Source organism: Chamaea fasciata, unplaced genomic scaffold (genome assembly GCF_029207755.1).
Source record: "Chamaea fasciata isolate MVZ Bird 193981 ecotype frontalis unplaced genomic scaffold, bChaFas1.0.hap1 SCAF_2, whole genome shotgun sequence".
Taxonomy (NCBI): Eukaryota; Metazoa; Chordata; class Aves; order Passeriformes; family Sylviidae; genus Chamaea; species Chamaea fasciata.
Window position 1 is genome coordinate 14,704,589 of NW_027094087.1, and position 18,696 is coordinate 14,723,284.

General features: G+C 38.7%; 1 protein-coding gene across 8 annotated transcripts in view; it reads right to left on the reverse strand.

Moving 5' to 3' along the window:
* Positions 1 to 18,696, reverse strand: part of APP (amyloid beta precursor protein) — a 228,305-nt gene that overhangs the window by 78,688 nt on the left and 130,921 nt on the right. For all 8 annotated transcript variants that reach the window (XM_066208645.1, XM_066208622.1, XM_066208658.1 and 5 more), the window contains exon 6: positions 5,177 to 5,379. In XM_066208645.1, coding sequence (XP_066064742.1) covers positions 5,177 to 5,379 — 203 coding nt within the window. The remainder of the gene's footprint in view (positions 1 to 5,176; positions 5,380 to 18,696) is intronic.

Consider the following 18,696-nt stretch of genomic DNA (forward strand, 5'->3'; position numbering starts at 1 on the left):
AATTCTCTCTATAATGTTTATTCTTAGGCTACTGCAAGGGCATATTTAGAATATTTTTAAAAAAATTAATGGTATACTTGGCTAGAAGACAAAGCCTTATAGTTCTGAAGCGGAACAAATATATGAAACTGTATTTTTTATTTTTTGTGCACAACAGAACTACATTTGGAACTAAGGTGCCATAAAGTTACCACTGATGGCCAGAACGCAAACAAAAAATCCAGCTTGATTTTGAATCTAGGTTAATATAGTTTCATGAATTTATGTGTTTTAGAAAAGGGAATATTTCCACATAACATCACAATTCTGCTAACATGGCATGACAATGAGTATGAGGACTAGCCCAGAAGTGCATTCCAGTCTTTTTATGCAGCAAAATCTTCAGCAAAAAAATACACAAATAATTACTGCTTCAATATAATAAAATGACATTTTCTCTACGGAAACAGATTCTTGGTAATTTTTTCTGACAGGATGTATTTCAAGCAAAACTACTCTCCACCTTCCAACTTAACGTAAAATAACACTATTACTATGTTCAGTATTTCAGTACTTTTGCCCTTGACCCAAAAAGGTAATACTGTATTGCGTCACCATCAACAAGATCAGCAGATTATAAAAAAGATTTCCTCCAACTGCAACATATAATAAAGTATTATATTATGGTGGAATAGTTTTGCTTTAAATTAAAATGTCTAATTAGAAGCTATAAATGCAAACCCATTAGGTTAATTTTATCAGCTCTCGTTCATAAATTAGAGTAGATGACCATTCTTAATGAAAACCTCAAAGCAAAAAAACCCAGTGGATTTATCTTAATGTGTACTATTTATATAGTAATCAATCATGTTTTCTAGATATGAAATGCAAACACACATCATCCCTCTCCAAATAAAGCATACTGCATAGTCCTGAAGGTAAGGAAGAAGAACAAGGAACTACTACTATAGTACAAAGATGGTAACCTTTCAAAGAAGAAAAGTTGCCCTGGTAAGCTATGGATGCTCCCACGAAGTGTTCAAGGCCAGGATGGGCAGGCCATGGAAAACCTGGTCTAGAGTAAAGTGTCCCTGCCCATGGCAAGGGGCTGGAACTGGGTTTGAGGTTCAGCTGGGTATTTGAGGTTCCTTCTAAACCAGGTCAGTCTATGATTCTATGAAAGTGGGGCAAAGCTACAGAATGTGGGAAAAAAACCCCAATTAATGTAGCATACACTACTAAAATTGTCCCAAAATTCCCAACTGACAGGTTTGGCAGTCAGGGTTAATCTCTCTTGCTTTACAATATATAGTAGGAGTCACTGAATGGATTTTAAGTCTTCCAGTTAAAATCTTCAGGAAAAAAACACACATGATGGATTAATGACACTAAGACCTACCATACCAACATCAGGCTTCTTTTGTCTTGCTAGGAAACCAGCATATGGTCTCTCACTTGTAACTCCAGACTGTAAATACAGTTAAAATGTCACATGAACCAGCACTGGTTACATTTTTTCCTAACTGCCTAAAGAAATCAAGCTGAATCAGAGAAAATCAGCTGATAAAGGGCAGTATTACACTGCTGGAGAAGGCAGGTGTGGCTTATGCTGCTGACTGCCCCACATCTGCTGGCAGGTGTGCAGAGAAGCTGCCAGGTGTTTTGTGCCAGGCTGTTGGGCTGATCCTGCTGCTCTCCTCTAATGAGATGTGATTGACTATGATGTTGATGGGAAGCACTAAGCCAAAACTGCTTATTCTTTGTTGTTTGCCAAGAGAGACTAACTTTTCTTGTCACATCCTGTGTCCTTCTGCTGTCCTGTGCAGAAGGACAGCAGAAACAAAATCCCAAACAACTGCACATGATGGGGGAAGCAGTGCTCCTGCTTGCCTCCATCACACACTGGAAAAATCATGGGGAGCCTGGATCCTTGGATGCAGCTCTGCAATACCCATAACACCATGGCAATGATAGCAGAAATTAAACCACTCCCTTGCCTAAATCCTGGCCATCAGTCACTTCCCTTGCTCCACACAGACACAAAAATCAAGAGCAGGGCTTCATAAATGAGCCATATTTTCTTCAGCACAAATACAGTGCTAACATCTCCCCATGACCAAAGGTGAAAAATGTGTATTTCACACTGATTTCACCATCTGAAACCCTGTAATCTCAGACCCACAATCCTCTGGATTTAACATCTGAAGCCCAACAAGAGTATTTCTGAATGTTTAAGCTGGGTCTGCTGCTATACGCCATATGAATTGAGAGTAAAGATGATCCCTCACAAAAGGTAGGAAAGTGAATACTGGAAAATACTGGGCTATGGAAAGTTTATTCACATTTTTTAATAAACACATAGAAATGGGGTTGCTGCAGAAACTGAATGAAAATACTATCCTCCTGCCAATGGACCTTTCTCATTCTCTAGGCAAGATTAATGTCCTTTTCACTGAAAAGAAGTTCATAAGTGGTTTTACAATTACTATTTTGGTCACGATTCATTAAAATATGCACAGAAATAAAACTGCCTGAAAAATTGATTCTACAATAGCTCAAGTATCTTTAAAGTATAACACTCCATTTATGCTTTTAAATTATTTATATATGATGGCAGCCATTCCTCTGATTTCGCAGAGAAAGGGCTCACTACCAGCTCACAATTAGACTCTTCTGTAGGGCTTTACAACAGTTGTTCATTTGAAAAGCTGCTCCTCTTAAACTGGATAAATGCACTCTCTGTGTTCTTTAATGCTAAAGACATAATATTAGTTACAGCTTCCTAAAACTGGGTGTAAAGGGTTGTGAAGAGCATCCTAGGATGTTTTATGACTAGTGCTTGGGCAAGGCAGCCTGGAATAGAGCTCAGTCCACATGAATGAAGCTCTGACACTCCAATCCTTCTAGAGAGGCTTTCAAGGTGTCTCCATGGCAAAGACCACTTCTTAATACATATGTTCTCAACAAGGTCCCTCTGCCTCTTCCATTTACAATGACACTGACAAACTTTTGTGTTTGCATCAGCAAGACGCTCACAACAAAAGTTCCTAAGCTGGATGTGCTGCCTGCACCAGGAGGACAGGGACCCTGTAAGAAGTTTTCTCTTGTATGTAGCAAGGGAAGCAAAAGCAAGGATCAAGGCTATGTCATTTGGATACTTCTACTTTAATAAATAAGCAAGCACTTTGCATAGTGCAGCTTTGTCAGATACCACTTACTCTCCAGGATAGTCCCTACACCAGCCGTGCCCCAGGAAGGCTGAAGGTCAGGAAGCCCAAAGGCTTGTGGCAGAAATGTGCTGTAAACTTGTACTGGTAACAGATTGTCCTCACATCACCTGAACTGATGCTTATTTCTCTCATAGTCACCCAAGGTGGGAAATGTCAGACTTGGGAACAACAATATGCTACCATTTAATGATCAGCAAATATATACATTTCTAAAGGGTTTCTAAAAGGTCACTTCAATAGTATACCTCATCTTTCATATGTTATGTTTTATATTCCGGTGATTGTATACTACTTTCCTGAAAGCTATAAATCTTAACCTCTTTAAAACATCACTGTCAGTAAAGAAATGTTTTCTACCAAATTTGTCCTCATTTCCACTCATCCAAAATCCCATTAAAGTCAAGTGTACTTTTTTTTTTTTTTTTTCAATATTCATTTGCCAGTGAGAAGAGGGCATTTTATCCTCAGGGGATAAAAGTTTACATATGGAAATACGTTTAATTGGTTTAAAGATATAAACTCCTCCTACCCCCTCCTCACTGAAAAGGCTCTCCAACAACTGAGCAAAACACTTCACAGTTATATAAGACAGAAGCACACAAGACACAGTTGCCAGTCTGAGAATGAAACATTTGCAAGTGATTTAAGCAAAGTTTTAGTGTTCCATGTAGACTGAACAGAAAAATACAATCAAGTAACTCCACTTTTCCCAAAGCATCCCCTGAGCATGCTACTGTACCCTCATGTGATAAACTGCAGCAAACACCCTCTGCTCTGACAAACACTGGAAAAAAGGCTCAAGAGAAAGGGACACTGCCACATGAAAAATGTGGGACACCACTACCACTGGAGTCCCAAGAACACTGAGAGGCAGGGGATAGGGAAGCATGGGAAGAGGAAAAGAGGCAGGCCAGACGTTTTCTGCCTCATTTCACAACGGCTCCAATTTCTATTACTTTCCTTCTGCCTCCTGCATATCATAACTCCTTTCTTTTCAAATGTAGTCTTTAATCTCATTTTCTGCCACCATCTCCAGCATTTATCAGTAAAGATGTAAGCACTGTAGAAGAACTGGGATCTATTTTACTTAGATTTACACCACACTGAACTGTATCATTAAAATAGAAAAATAAGGATAATTAACTCCAATATGCATTGTAGGAGAAATGAGGCATTTAAAAAAAAGACGTTGCTATGTTGACCATGAACTAGTGTAAAATTAAAAGTTTAAAATGCAGTCCTGTTAATAACCAAAAAATATAATGAAAATTTAATTTTAGAAATGAAGATTTATTTCTCACTTCATGTATTATATTTTTTCCTATTTCCCTCTTCCCCACACATTTCACTTACTAATGAAGTAAAACTCATTAGTTCAGGTTCATTTTTCTGCATAGTTACTTTAAATTCATCTAACTTTACTGAATTACTAATTCATGGAGAAACATAGCAAACAAGCATCTAACAGAATACACAAAATGACCCATCACTGCTGTTAATATGAGAGACCAAACCAGCTTGTGCTACCTCCTGCTTGGAACTGATACTCCCTATCCTTCTGTAACTCATGTGCATGATAAACCATACACACTTTCCTGTTCTATTTGCTACATGTAGCAGTTGAATTTTATTTAATGCTGCTTTAAAATAAAGCCGACCCTTCTGTTTACACACACACAACAAACACACTTCAAGGACAGACAGTCCCTGCAGCGTATGTGCATCAGGAGGGCTAGAGGTCAGAAAACCCAAAGGGCGGTGGCAGAACAAACACCACAGAATATTTGTAATGGGAAAGGGAAAGGGAAAGGCAAGGGGATTAAACATGCCAATTACAGGAGCCAAAGCACAACAATACTTCAACTTTGGGTATTTTGCTGTTTGGAACATTTTTTTGTTGTAAAGGGTAAATATGCAAAGCAGCAGGATTAATTTTTCAGCTCCAAGCCTGATGCTCACGAATTTACCTCTGACAACCTCTTCCACAGACTCTGTAGTTGTGGTGGTAGTGGTTGCAATACTGGTAGTTCTTTCGGTTGCCTCCTCATACTCTTCTCCTGTCTCTTCAATTTCATCACCATCATCATCATCATCAGCAGCAGCATCTTCATCTTCCACAATAGTTAGCTCCTCATCTTCCTCTGCTTGTTCTTCTACCGCCTTATCATCGCTAAATGAAGAAAATTACCATGATGTGTCAGCAACAGTATTACTTCAAGGTGACATGAGAGAACATTTTATTTGAAAACTCCATAAGGAAAACATGGAGTTCCTTCCCTTTAAATAGAAAAGTAAGAGTCAGGGACTCTGGAATATCCCAAATAGTAAGAAATCCTAAAGAAATGTCTTTTAAAAAAAAAAAGTCAGTATTAGCATACCATATTTTGACAGCCGAATAGTACTGTAAACCTGTTCACTCCATGATACCATCAACCAAATTTTATTTTGAAAGAAGATCAAATTTGCACAAAATGCACTCAGCTAATGTGAAAGAAGGAAGAAAGTTCCTGAGGAACTTCTCCACCTCACTCAGGAGACAGCTTATCTAGAGGCTCCCTGCACACCTTTCATAGAGGACAATCAAGTGTTGAACTGACCTCGAATTACCGACTGCAGAGCTTTTCCTTCTGCTGTTACAAGTGGCATGTGAATGGAAAGGACACTTCTACAGGACAGCAGGAGGAAATACTGAGGTAGACTAGCCAATGCATTTGGGGGATTAATACATCAAGAATCTTCTGGGATCATTTTACTTCTGAGGGATACAGAAAACAGGTCAAAAAATGTACGTTTGGCTACTGTTGCCTTCAAAATATTTCCAAAGTTTAGTGCTCTATTGTGGAAAGGTTTCAGATTTGTTTGTGGTATTCTACTTAAAATTTACTACTAATGAATAAATGATCTTTAAATATTTAAACTTGCAGTGACTTTCTGTCATGCAGAAGTGGGTGTGAATCTTTCTCATGGCATCACATATGCTTGAACAGGCTTCTAGGTGAAGTTAACAACTTCTTCAACTCATTTTGGAGATCAAGCCTTTAATATTTCATTTTATATTATGCTGCCTACAACAACTTTGAAAGCAAACTCAGCAAAACAGAAGACAGTATGATTCCTTTTTAACACAGAAGTTGATGCTGAAAAAATTTTCATATGCCACAAACCTGACTCCATAGGAGCAAGTTAAGCCTCTATACAAACAAGAATGATTTCTCTGTTCCCTTCTCTCCAGAAATACAAGGGAGACTTCAAATAATATTGAAACTTTACACTAGGGAAAAGCCAGGTATGTTTTATGAATAGATGTGGTTAAAGTTAACTTGCAGAAGAGTCTGAATAAAAGATGACGTGTTTCCATTTACACAGGAGAAAAAGTTAAAAAGGGGCACAAATCCACTTGGTTCATCTCTTAATTTTTCTTGATTTCTAAAAACTGGCTTGGAAATTTCACCATCTCCACTGTACCATACTCCCTGAAAAACTAATTTCATTATGTCTGAAATGTCCAACTTCACTTTAAATAACTCCTTTTGGTACAATGAATATCTTCTGTCTTTATTTTTTGTCAGGTTTATTTCCTTTTTGCAAGCATAAAATAAACACTATACATAAACCATCACCTCCGAACTGCAAGAGTAAAGTGGATTTGTCAAGTGCAGTATCTGCAGGTGATCTCCAGGTTAAGAGGCTTCCAGTCTTGGCTCACTATGGACATTTAAACTAGGCATGTTGAGTATAAGACATCCAAATTTTGACCAAGAGCATCAGATACCACATGCCTATCAACACTAAAGAAAGATGTGCTCTGTCTTTCTCTCACCTAAGCTACAAACACAACATGTTTTTAAAAATCTGCAAATTATTTTTCCTCTTCCTTTCTCATGAATGATCACTTTCATATACTGGCATGCTTATAATGTTAAAAAAGGACAACAAAAACAACCAAATGAAACAAACAAAGGAAAGTCAACTAGTAACATGGAAGTTACTTCAAAAAAAATTTGCATGCATGCATCCAATATCCATCTTTTTTTAACTACACAAAAGCAATCAACTCAGCTATGTTAGTCCACAGCATTTTACTTTGAAATTCTCATTATGAAGGCCAAGGTGTTGTTGTTGTTGTTGTAGTTGTTATTATTATTATTATTGTGCATGATGATGAAAAGCACTACTATAGGATGAAAGAGGACAGTTCTCTGTGTCCACTGGCTGGCTGTACCTGCCATTACAGTGGGCCCTGGTTTCCTCTCCAGCTACTTATCAGAAGCAAATGCTTAAGGGACAGCCCTCACCTGCCTCTGCATTATTACTTGCTGCTAGCTGAAAAACTAGACATCTGAGAATGCAAAAAAAGAGCCACAAGTGATGGGAGACACATTATCAGTGTATGGGGTCAGGCTCCTGAAAATATTCTAAAGAACTTGCACAAAAATACACTACAATACTACTAAAATATTTTTTGACAGTTTTCATTGCTCCTAGAAAAACCCTAATTCTGCTAGCTATTCTGCAAGACTCAGACACAAAGGTAATATTTCAGAGAATTATGTTTTATTCCATGTTTCAAGAAAAAGGAATAATGGAAATAGAAGTGGGTTTACCTCAGATTTAGATTTACCAAAATGAAAGTGATTTTTGCATGTTTTTAGTATTGGTAAAGGTACTACATCTTTCAAGAAACATGATGAAATACACTTAGGTGTTTATCTTTGGATTTAATCACTGTTATCACCCTGGCTCCTCTTCAAAGAGAATGCACATGAGATGAACGACAGAGAAAAACAGGGAAGGGAATGAATATCTACAACATCTGGAATTACAGCATGAACTTTTCGAATGGGGACAGATCCCTCCCTGTTGCAGAGCTGTTTCTCCCCACCCTGCTAAATTCTGATTCCATTTACATTTCTCAATTAGCAGCACACCCCAGTTCTGTTTCCCACACAGCACATATTGCTTCTGTACACCTTTTACCTCAGTAATCAGTTTAAAACCACTGTTTTCAAGCACACTATCCACATTCATTTACTACTAAATGAATGTGGATATCAGAATTTTTCTCAGAAGTCTTGAAGCTTTATTTAATAGCAGGTATGCTTGCTTCCTGCTATTATTATTATTAAATTTTATTTATTATTATTATTATTTAAATTCCCCCTGTAAACAAGTATGACTCAGTATTACTCAGTCTTACTGAGTTTTCTCCTGGAAGAACAATACTTTGACAGCTTTTTCTGCCTATTCCCTTAATACCACCCCAGCCAAGGTCTTACTGGCACCATGGACTGTAGTATCTCATCTACAGGAATTTGTTGACATATCACCTTAGCTTAGTGGTACCAGTGACAGGATTTTTTTAAAGGCTGCTCAAAAACATTACTTAATGCACTGACAAATTCATGTATTTGTAAAGCCATTCATCCATTGTCTGAATTTAACAGTTCAGCAACGGAGGGAAATTTTTAGGCTTAATGTAGCCATGAATATACCTGCAACCCCTGCTGACATCTCAATCTCCTGTCTGTGGGGACTTCAGGCAAGGATGGCCAGCACTTCTTTTTCATATGGACACAAAGGCCATCATGGTTTTGAATCTTCTGCTTCGATTTCCTCACACATGGAATTTTAGTATCTATTTCCCTCATCATATAAATTATGTTCCTATTGAGTCCAAGTAGCAACATGGGTCATTAGAGCAAATCATCTCCAGTCCTATGTGTGGTGAAAGAGGGTATTTGAAGTTTGATGGTTTCAGTCCTGTTTCTGTTGCCACAAACGCACTGGGCCTCCAGGCAGCTTCAAGTACTACTCAGTTCCTTCTTGACTCAAACAGGAACATACTGACCACTTCAGTGGGCATATTTCTGGTTCTAAAACACAAACCACTGTACAGCTCTTGCTAGTATGCATTTAAGCACATAGTTACACACAATCTTTAAACCATGGACCTGAAAATGTATATCTAGTAACTTCTTTTCCCAATCTATCACTGCAGTAAGAACTGGCACCAATGTATTATTTATTCCTTTCACTCAAAAGCCTGCATCATTTGTTATTTCAGAAAGGTAAAACTGAAGGAAAGGTAAAGGAGAGTGAAGGAAAGCCAACTATGTTACTTCATGCTGTTCAAGAAATAAAAAGCACTAGTAAACGAAAGTTTTCTTTCTGTATTCCAATAACCTGCAAGAGTGACAAAGTAGAAAACAGATGACAAGAGTTTTCCTTTCTAATGTTGTTTCAGAAATAATGGGCTGCAGCATAAGCTACATTTTAAGAAGGTACATCTCTGCAGCTACTAACTTCATGCAAAGCTTTCAATTTAGGGTAGCAAATAACTATGGACTAATTACTGGTATTGGGAAGTGTTTCCTGCTTGTCTGCAATGAACACTCATCCATTTTGATGTAATTTTACCATGATTTTGCCAAATAACTTGAACAAAAATGTATACTCCATCAGTGGGTGAAAGAAAGAAAGCAAAATAATATATGGAAAGATTAGCATTCACTACACTTTGCAACTGTATTTTACTGCAGACAGAGCCCATCTATCTTGACTGTGCTTTTACCAACCACCAAGTCTGAGCCAACAGCTGGGGGAAAGCTAATTCCAGAACTGGAACCAAATAGCAGCAGCAATAAGCTGCTGCTTCGGCAAAGAGGGTAAGGCCAACGTTGGCTTCAGACAGCTGCAGGAATTACACAGAAGCTGTTTCAGTCTAACAGGCTGAGCCAATGGTAATGTATGCATCCATAACCTTTACCACTGCAGGTACCATCATCCCAGTTTCCAGCCTCTTGTGCTTCAGCTTCCCAAAAGTACAAAACCCCATCCCCTCTACAGCTCCTCCAAATGAACTCCAGGACTGCTGGGAGGCAATGAGATTGTTCAGTATTCCACCCAGGGTTTAGCTTTGCTTCCAGCTAAAGAATGATGGTGAGCACAGATACCTATTTATCCTCATGAATAGGAAAGATTCAGACCACCAAGTTCTTCAGCCGTGGGAAGAGAAACAGACATATCCAATAGTGGACTTTTACGCGTCTTAAGAGAAAACACAAAGCAGAAACAGAAAGCACATTACAAGAGTAAGACATTTGGAATCCAGGAAAGAAGATGAGTGCATTTGAAGTGGCTTAATTACCAGTCTTTTGGTTAAAAGAAAATCAGAAAGGTAACAGGCAAAGAAACAAATATTCCCCGAACAAATCTGCACATCTGAGGCCTGGGCATTTTTTACTTCATATATTTCCAAACCCTGCATGCTAGAAAAATTTCTTCTGAACTAAAATTTCAAAGGACAAGATTTCTCAGAAACCGAGCTTGATGCCACCATCACAATCTGAATATTGTCACTAACTAAACATCTCAGGCAAACCAGTAACTACTTAAATCTAAAAACTAATTGAATGGTGCACTTTAGCACATGAGCACTTTTCGCACTGTACTTTTTTATTTGACTTTGGCATACAAGCTGACTTCAATACTGAGTACAGTAACTACATAATATTGAGAGTCCAGGTAGCAGATTTAGGCATGGGCTAGGGTGAGGAAAGGAAGTCAAAGACAAGTTGAAATGGAGATTTCAACAATCACCTTCAAAGTCTGTGAGTAAGGGATTTTAACAAGACATCTGTTTTTTTAAGTATCAGGGAGGTGGGAATAGACAGCAGGGCAAGAATCAAGCTGCACTGCAGTTGTGAGACTAGGCACAGAGTCAGGAAAAAAAAGGGTTATGCCAGATGTCTGGTCTATGATTTTTTTTAAATGGCGTATTGGTATCAAAGTCTGGAAAATTACAGAATTGACAGTCTGACCCACAGCAATCTTTCTGGTCTGCCTGTTTAGTGACCACAAAAGCAAAAGATGCTCAAAAAGTGCCTTCATTATTTTCATTAGGTTTGGGTCATATATTAGGTCAGGAAATAGGGTATCTCACATGAAGAAGAAATAATATCACATTTGGACATATAAACACCTATTCTGACACTTATAGAAGTCAATGAACTCAGATGGGCACCTTCCATAGTACAGCAAGTTAGGACACACAATTCATATTCATAGCATTTTTCAGATATTCATGTTGTCACTTCTAATAATTTTCCATTCCGTTTTTCTTTACTGAAGAGGTTGCAATGACCTTTATTTTCACATTTCCTAATAAAAAAGTCAAAAAAGTTATTTCAAAGGACATTTATGTACTCTTAGAAAAAACAGTTGAATTTTCTCACTCTCTCCTTTTACTGTAACTAAGCTTTTAGACAAAAAACAATACCAAAATATGCACCTGTTTCCACTAAATTTGTAAAAAATGAGAAAAGTTGCACCAAGAATCTTTCAATCCAATTTTTAAATGGAACACTAATACAAACCAAACACACAATCCTTGCCCTACTGCCTCCAAGAGATACATTTACCCTTTTGCCCCATAATTAAATAACATCTTTTATACCATTAGTAATTTCTTTCCATAGCTGAGTTGCTTAAAAAGCCACATATACAAGGTAGCAGTTCATCTCAGAGAAACTACCTGTTTACTGACAGGCAAGAAAACTTTCAAAACTGACCTAGTTTTCCCTCTGAAACAAAGCCTTTGCTGGTGCTATTGTTCTGATAGTTCTCTTCCAAAAATGAAGGACTCAGCGTGAAGTCTGTAATTTTTAGAAAACAGAATAATAATGTATTTAACCTGTTTGTTTTCTTGCTTTATTTTTGCTGAAGAGAAACTTATAAACTAGAAAATTAGACCCACAAACACACAAAATAACACTTTGTGAGCCTGATGACAATGAATAAATATATTTAAAATCCTGACAGCAGAAACGCATTAAGAGTGAAGGTGATGGAAAAGGGCATAGACAAGATCATCTACACAGCTTTGTTTGAGAATCAGCAGAAAAATCCGGATCTGTTACAACATATTTATTTCCACAAAACTTCTGATGTACTCAGAATGAAATATTCAGAGTTTCTTTGTTCAACATGCTATCCTACTGATTATCCAGGTCAGAGAGCGTGATCATCTGTACCAAACCAGTAACTTGCCCTGCTTGTAGAATTCATCACCTTGCTATTCTCACACAAGGACAACAGGGGAAAACTGGAAGAATAACTTTGTTAGACAACTCAGAAAAAAACTGCAAACAAAACAAAACCACAAAAAAACCCAAAAAACCAAAAAACAAAAACCAAAAAAACCCAAACAAACAAACCAACAAAAACAACCAAAAAAAACCCCCCAAAACAGAAGCATGCAGTAATTCTGGATGTTCAATGTAAAGATTTCTGGATGTTAATATTTTCAAGAGTGTGCCATCCTAAACTTCTTAAATATGGTTGCCACCAGCAGCAGCTGTAAGAGGCCAGGACTTCTGCAGAGCAGATGAACCTCCACTCACACAGCCAGAAGAAAAAGGAGCACCTTTCAACTCAATTTTTTATGGCGGCCACAGCATGCCAAGTCTGGCAAGAGACTTGGCGGAAACGAGCAGAGACACAGTTCTCCAGGTCATCATTTTACTGTTTAAGTATTTTCTTCTTTACTCAAGTCAGAATTTCAGTGTTATTTTATCCATCAGAAGTCATCAAACTAGAGAAGCCATGCGAAGGAAGGTTTTTGCATCATGTAATCAAGCTGAAACATTTGCATTCAGGATTAGAATGCAATATTTTTTTCTGCCAGGTAAAAAACAACTCAGATGTTTTTGGTGTTTCATCTATGTATCACAAGTATGTAGCCTTTGCTGGAAGGCAAAAGGAAAAAAAGTAGGAAGACCCTTAAGTCTACTGTGCTGTTAAAGTACAGTTTCACAAGAGGTGGAATTCTGAAGTTGCTACATGTACTATCCCAATGCCATGCTCTTACTTCCAGTACAGGCTACAATTATCTCTGAAAGGTAAAGCAGAGCAGAACTGCCAGGTAACTTTATGAGGGCATTTTACACTACGCATCCTCGACCACAGTCATGCTAGTGTGACAGTATGTGTCAAAACCACCAGGTTTAAATTACCCACCTCCCATTTCTTCATGCATTATAAGTAATAGAGCTCTTGAAATGGGGCAGTATGTATCACAATGTCACAAGAACTTCTGAGAACCTCTCACAGATCTATCAGGAGCATTTCTTAAGCTGATTACTACACAAATCTTTCTCTCCCACATTTCAGTCATCATCAGTCATTGTGACAACTTAAAATTTTTGCTTATAAAATTGTTGCCGTGTACTTAAGGAAAACCTGGCAGCTGATGGCTGTCTTTTGTGAGGTCAAAACCATGTAACCCTTCTCTGCAAATAAACCTCCTACTACATGTGTAATGTTGATGCCTCCTGAAACAAGCTCAACATTCACTGAAGTATAGGTAGCCTGCACAGCTACAACTGTTTTCATCAAGGGTCAGGAAAGCCTGATTATCTTCTACTCATCACTTCCATAATTAAATTCATTCTCTCCTCCCAGAGCCTCATCCATCACTTCAGTTAAAGCTTTATACTGAAACGGTGATTGTATTTGCCAGCTCAGCATCACTGCTATTATCTCTTTAAGCAGTGTGCTGTTTCATCAATTCCATTCTAACTTTTCTTAGAAGAAGTCCTAAGAAGAAATCCAGCACGTAACAGTCTTGTGAGTCATCACTGTACTGGTATTTCTATGCTTTCAGAATTTTAACAACCTCACCTCCACAACAAAAAATTTAAAAATTGTTATTAAAAATATATCTAATCAGCTAGCTGAATATTAAGTAACAGCCAACACAAGTGACAAACCCAAGTTAATATAAGAATGTGAGACATAGACTATGCTACAGGATGCAAAATATGCAAATAGGACAAAATACTTCTAGAGTTCTTCAACATAAGCAGTAACACTATGCAATTATACTGTATATGATACAACTCAGAGATGCCTTAGTTTAACTTATGAATACAAATGATCAAGTTTTACTATTAAAATATTTATAAAACCACAAAGTTTTCAGAGGTGCTCTACCATTAATAGATCTGTTTAGAACAGATACAAAACTACTCCAATTTCTAACAGTTCTACCACAAAAATCAGGATGATGTAAACTTCTGACCAAATAGGTGAAATATTATATGGCAAAACACCTTCCACACTATCTCCCTAAATGAATTATTTCTCTGAAATAGCAAGTTAGTGATGGATAACTCTTGTACTGCAAAATCCATCTATCACAATAATTGGTGTTAACTTCTACCCATGGAAAACTTCAGGAAGGAGGGAAGAAAAAAGCAGTAAGTTTGTAATTCCTAGTGTTCATTTTAGGGAACTGACTCCCAATTAGGAACAATTTGCATTAGGACAGCTGATGAAAACACTGCCTCTGACTGCACCCCTTCCTGCTTCTGTGTCACAACCGAGTTCTCCATCAAGCAGATCCTGAATCACTGCAACAGGCACAAGGCTCAGTTTTCCTTAAATTTTCTGGGCTATGGACAGCCTACAGTTCAGTCTGCACAGTATGGAAAAAGAGGAGTATTTTTATCCACCCAAATGCAAGTAAAGAACCTGCAGTAAAGACCCTTTGTCCAGCTTCACATCTGGTACAGATTCACTAGCTCAAGTGTAGGAAAGTAGGGTTTTTTTCTTCATATTATGCTTTTTGAAAGAATAATTTAGGATATTCCCACTAGTGCATTTACCACTGAAATTTCAGGAATTAGCTTTTCAATTTAATTAAAAAGCTCACATCAGTGAGAACTCATGGTTTATCATGAGTGGCAAGATGGCTTGAAAACAGGTGAACACACTAGAGACAAAATCTTTACTTTCCTCAAGTGATAATGTTTCCAATGAAAATTTAGCTTCAACACTTTTCTCTTTTCTTGATCAATAATACTATCAGCTTTAGAACAGCAAAAATTTCAAAAAGAAAGACAACAAAGCGATGGAACAGTCTGTTGCACAAATCTTATGGAGAATGGTTGAGGGATGTCTCAGTTTAGAGACAAGTCTAGGAGAAAAACACTCTGGAATGAGTATTTCTCTTAACAAAAAGGGTTCCAACAATTCTTTTCTACTAATAAGAAATGAGTATTAGTGGATGAAAGTGAAAAAAACCCCAAGTGTTTACAGACAGAATGCCCACATGGCACAGGAAAAAAAGGTGAATAAATGCTAGATATTGAACTATCAGAACTTACACCTCCCCTTCCCCCCCTTCCCTTCAGAAAAATAAAATCAAACAAATACCAGGGAAAGGAAAAAAAAACCCACCACAATGGCTGGAAACATTGTGGGGAGAAAAAAATGGCACCAGCTCCTGTCTCAAGAAAAAAAAAAAACAAGAACAAACAAAATGTTCATGCAGCAGCTTGGGCAAACAGATGAGAAGCTTGTGAATCTCTGATGTAGGTCCTCTCTTCATAGGACATGAAGCCGGTGTATTTGTTGTCCTTTCTTTTGCTGGCTTGGCTTTTCTGAGGTCTGGAGTCAAAAGGCAGCACCCCTTGCCTTCCTGCTGGTCCCGGACGATTCTTCTCCAGTCAATCGTTTTCTCTGATCTCAACCAAATCCAGATGTTGGGGGTTAGATTTGTTCCTTCTTTCTCTAAAGAATTTTTTCCCCATAAGTTACCAAGGAGACCAAGTGTTGGATACCTGAGAGTACTTAACCGAAACAAAGAGGTGGACAAAGTTGGAAGGGGGAGATAATGCAGGTAAAAGACAGAGCTTGAGGCAGCTGCGGGCTCTTCTTTTTCCGGCGTTCAGGGAGAGAGACAATGGCTGTTGCTGGCTGGAAGAGTTTCACCGTGGCCAAAGGGATCCAGTCCTGGGAAATCTACTATCACCGGTTCGGCCTGAATCCTGAGTTTTCTCTGCCACCCACGGGAGCTGGGCCGGTTCCGCCTCACCTTCGGCTTCTTCGGCGCTGCTCCTCTTGCTACAGTGTGACCCTGCACCCCCTGCGCTGCCGGGACATCCTGCCCCTGCCTTCTGAGACACCCTGCCATCCCAGCTACCAGCCCGGGACTTTTCCACTGTTTCAGCTTGGTGCTCTGAGGATCCTGCAGGGACACTGAAACCAAACTGCCCTGGGTTTTATGAAACAAAGCCCTCAAGGTTCTTGGTACTGTTTTCATTTGTTATTAATGCTGTAGTTGTTTGGTGGGGGGGGGGGGGGGGGGTTTGTGTTTGTTTGCTTTGTAATACATACTAGTAAAGAACTGCTATTCCTATTTCCCAAATCTTTGCCTAAGAGCCTCTGATTATAATTTATAATTGAAAAAGAAAATAAGGGGGTGGAGGGGGAGGTTTACACTCTCCATCCCAAAGGAAACTGCAGTTGTTTGTTTGTTTTTTTTATTACCTGGCAGATACCTGTCTTCCCAAACCAAGACACCAAACCATCCAATTCACTCTGAAAAAAAAGCTGTCAAAGGATTGCAGCTGTAGTCTCACCAAGGCTGGCAAAAGGAAAAAAACCAAACCCCTTCTTGCCTAAGCTGACAAAAAAAACAAGCAAAAAAAAAAAAGGGAATGCAATCCACATGGCAGCACGGATGCCCGGGGAGCGGGGCTTTGAAAAAGCTCACACAAGAGGCCCAAGGCTCCAACCCCCGACACCTGGACCCACCTTAAAGCTACAGTAACCATTTTTTGGTCATAGAGCAGACAATATGGGAATAGACTAATCATCATAAAATCACCCCAAGACATTGAGGGGGGGGAGGGCTCAGCCTAGAGAAAAGGAGGCTCAGGGGTGACTCTCTTTCTACAACTCCCTGAAAAGAGGATGCAGTGAAGTGGAGGTGCATCTCTTCTGCCCTGTCTCAAGTGAAAGGATGAGAGGAAATGACCATAGGTCTTTCTATGGGAAGTTTAGATTAGATATCAGAAAAAGAAAAAAATCACTGAAAGAGTAGACAGGCATCGGAGTAAGTTGTCAAGGGAGGTGGTGGAGTCACTGTCTCCAGAACTGATCAAGAGACATCTGGATGTGGCACCTGAGTATTTGGTTTAGGGTGACTATGATGGTGCTGTTGGTTATGATGTTCACAGTTGGACTAGATGATCTTGAAGGTCTCTTCCAATTTTGATCATTCTGTGATTTTACTTTAGCAGGCAATCTTTTGGACTCAGAACTGGACTTCCAGTTAAGGCTCAAATTTTTGACTCAGTATCACAAGACAACATCAAGAACAATGGGAAAGAAGGAGGACAGAGAGAAGAACCATCAAGATACATCATGTGACTGCATACTAGACACAAGCATGAGGAAACACACAGAAAATGAAGGATTAAAGTAGTAAGAATCTCTGAAAGATCTGGTCTTCTCCCATGATTTCTTCCTTCATAAGCCTCCATTATCCAGCCAGTGTGTCAGCACTGAAGCCCTTCCCACTGCAGGGAAACTAATATCCCAGGGCTCACACAGCCACAGCCTGGCTTTACTCCAGGTATCCGAGATGGCCTCTTCCCTCCAGCTGTACTTAAAACATCACCACCACTATTTGATTTTTCCTAGTTTATCCTTTTTTTCTCCATGTTCAAGCTGTGTTTGCTTCCTCCAGCAAATGCCACAGAAAACAGTATTCATGAAAGCAATAGACATGGAAGATTCAAGTTTTTTGATTACTCATCTCCCTGGTCAGATAGTATAAAAATAACTGGGTCAAACAATTCCGGCCTAAGGGGTCTCTTTTCCTGCTGTATTTCCAAATACATTTTTCTGGGCTTGGATGGAGAGATAAACGGGAAAAAGAAGAGTTTGAAGAACATGGGGAGATGTAATGGAAAGAGAAAGCATAAGAGGATTTCATGTTTTGGACGGTCCTTGCCAATGAACACCATGAGCACAGAGAACACCATGGAGTTTGTAGCATTTACTTGCTTTCAACTCTTTGCAGTTAAAACAACATCTTCCTGACTCCTGACTGCAATATTTCTCCCACTGCTTTGGCATGCAGAGACCCAAACAAAAAGTAACACTTAGTAGTCAAAGTAACACTTACAAAAGGAAAGAGGATTTTCCTCAAGTGTGAAGTGAAATGACTAAATCCATTAAACTTGACTTTTAAAATTCTTATGCAAACTCTTGTATACTATTACATTTACTTGCTTATGTGTGACCCTTGAGACTTTAAGGCATTTTTCATAAACTTGTGCCACAGGCAGATATGCCAACTGCCTGTCTGCCTACCTTCTGCAAGGCAGCAGTGGGACAGAAGTCTGTGTGTTGTTATAAATGGTCAGGGCACTGTAAAACTGCAATCAATTTAATCCCACTTTGTGACAGTGTAGTTTAATGGCAGCACTCTGGGGAATTTAGATAGTAACTAATTTGATGCTGAGGTTAACTCATAGATGTTTCCGAAGGGAAGACACTGGGTAACACATGTGTTGATATCCTTGTACCATGAAAGTCATAGATGAATATGTAAGAAGAGCTAGAAAGAGAAAGAAATTAAATATACACTTCCTCCATGTTAAGTGCAGATTTTATAACAGAATATTATGCAAAG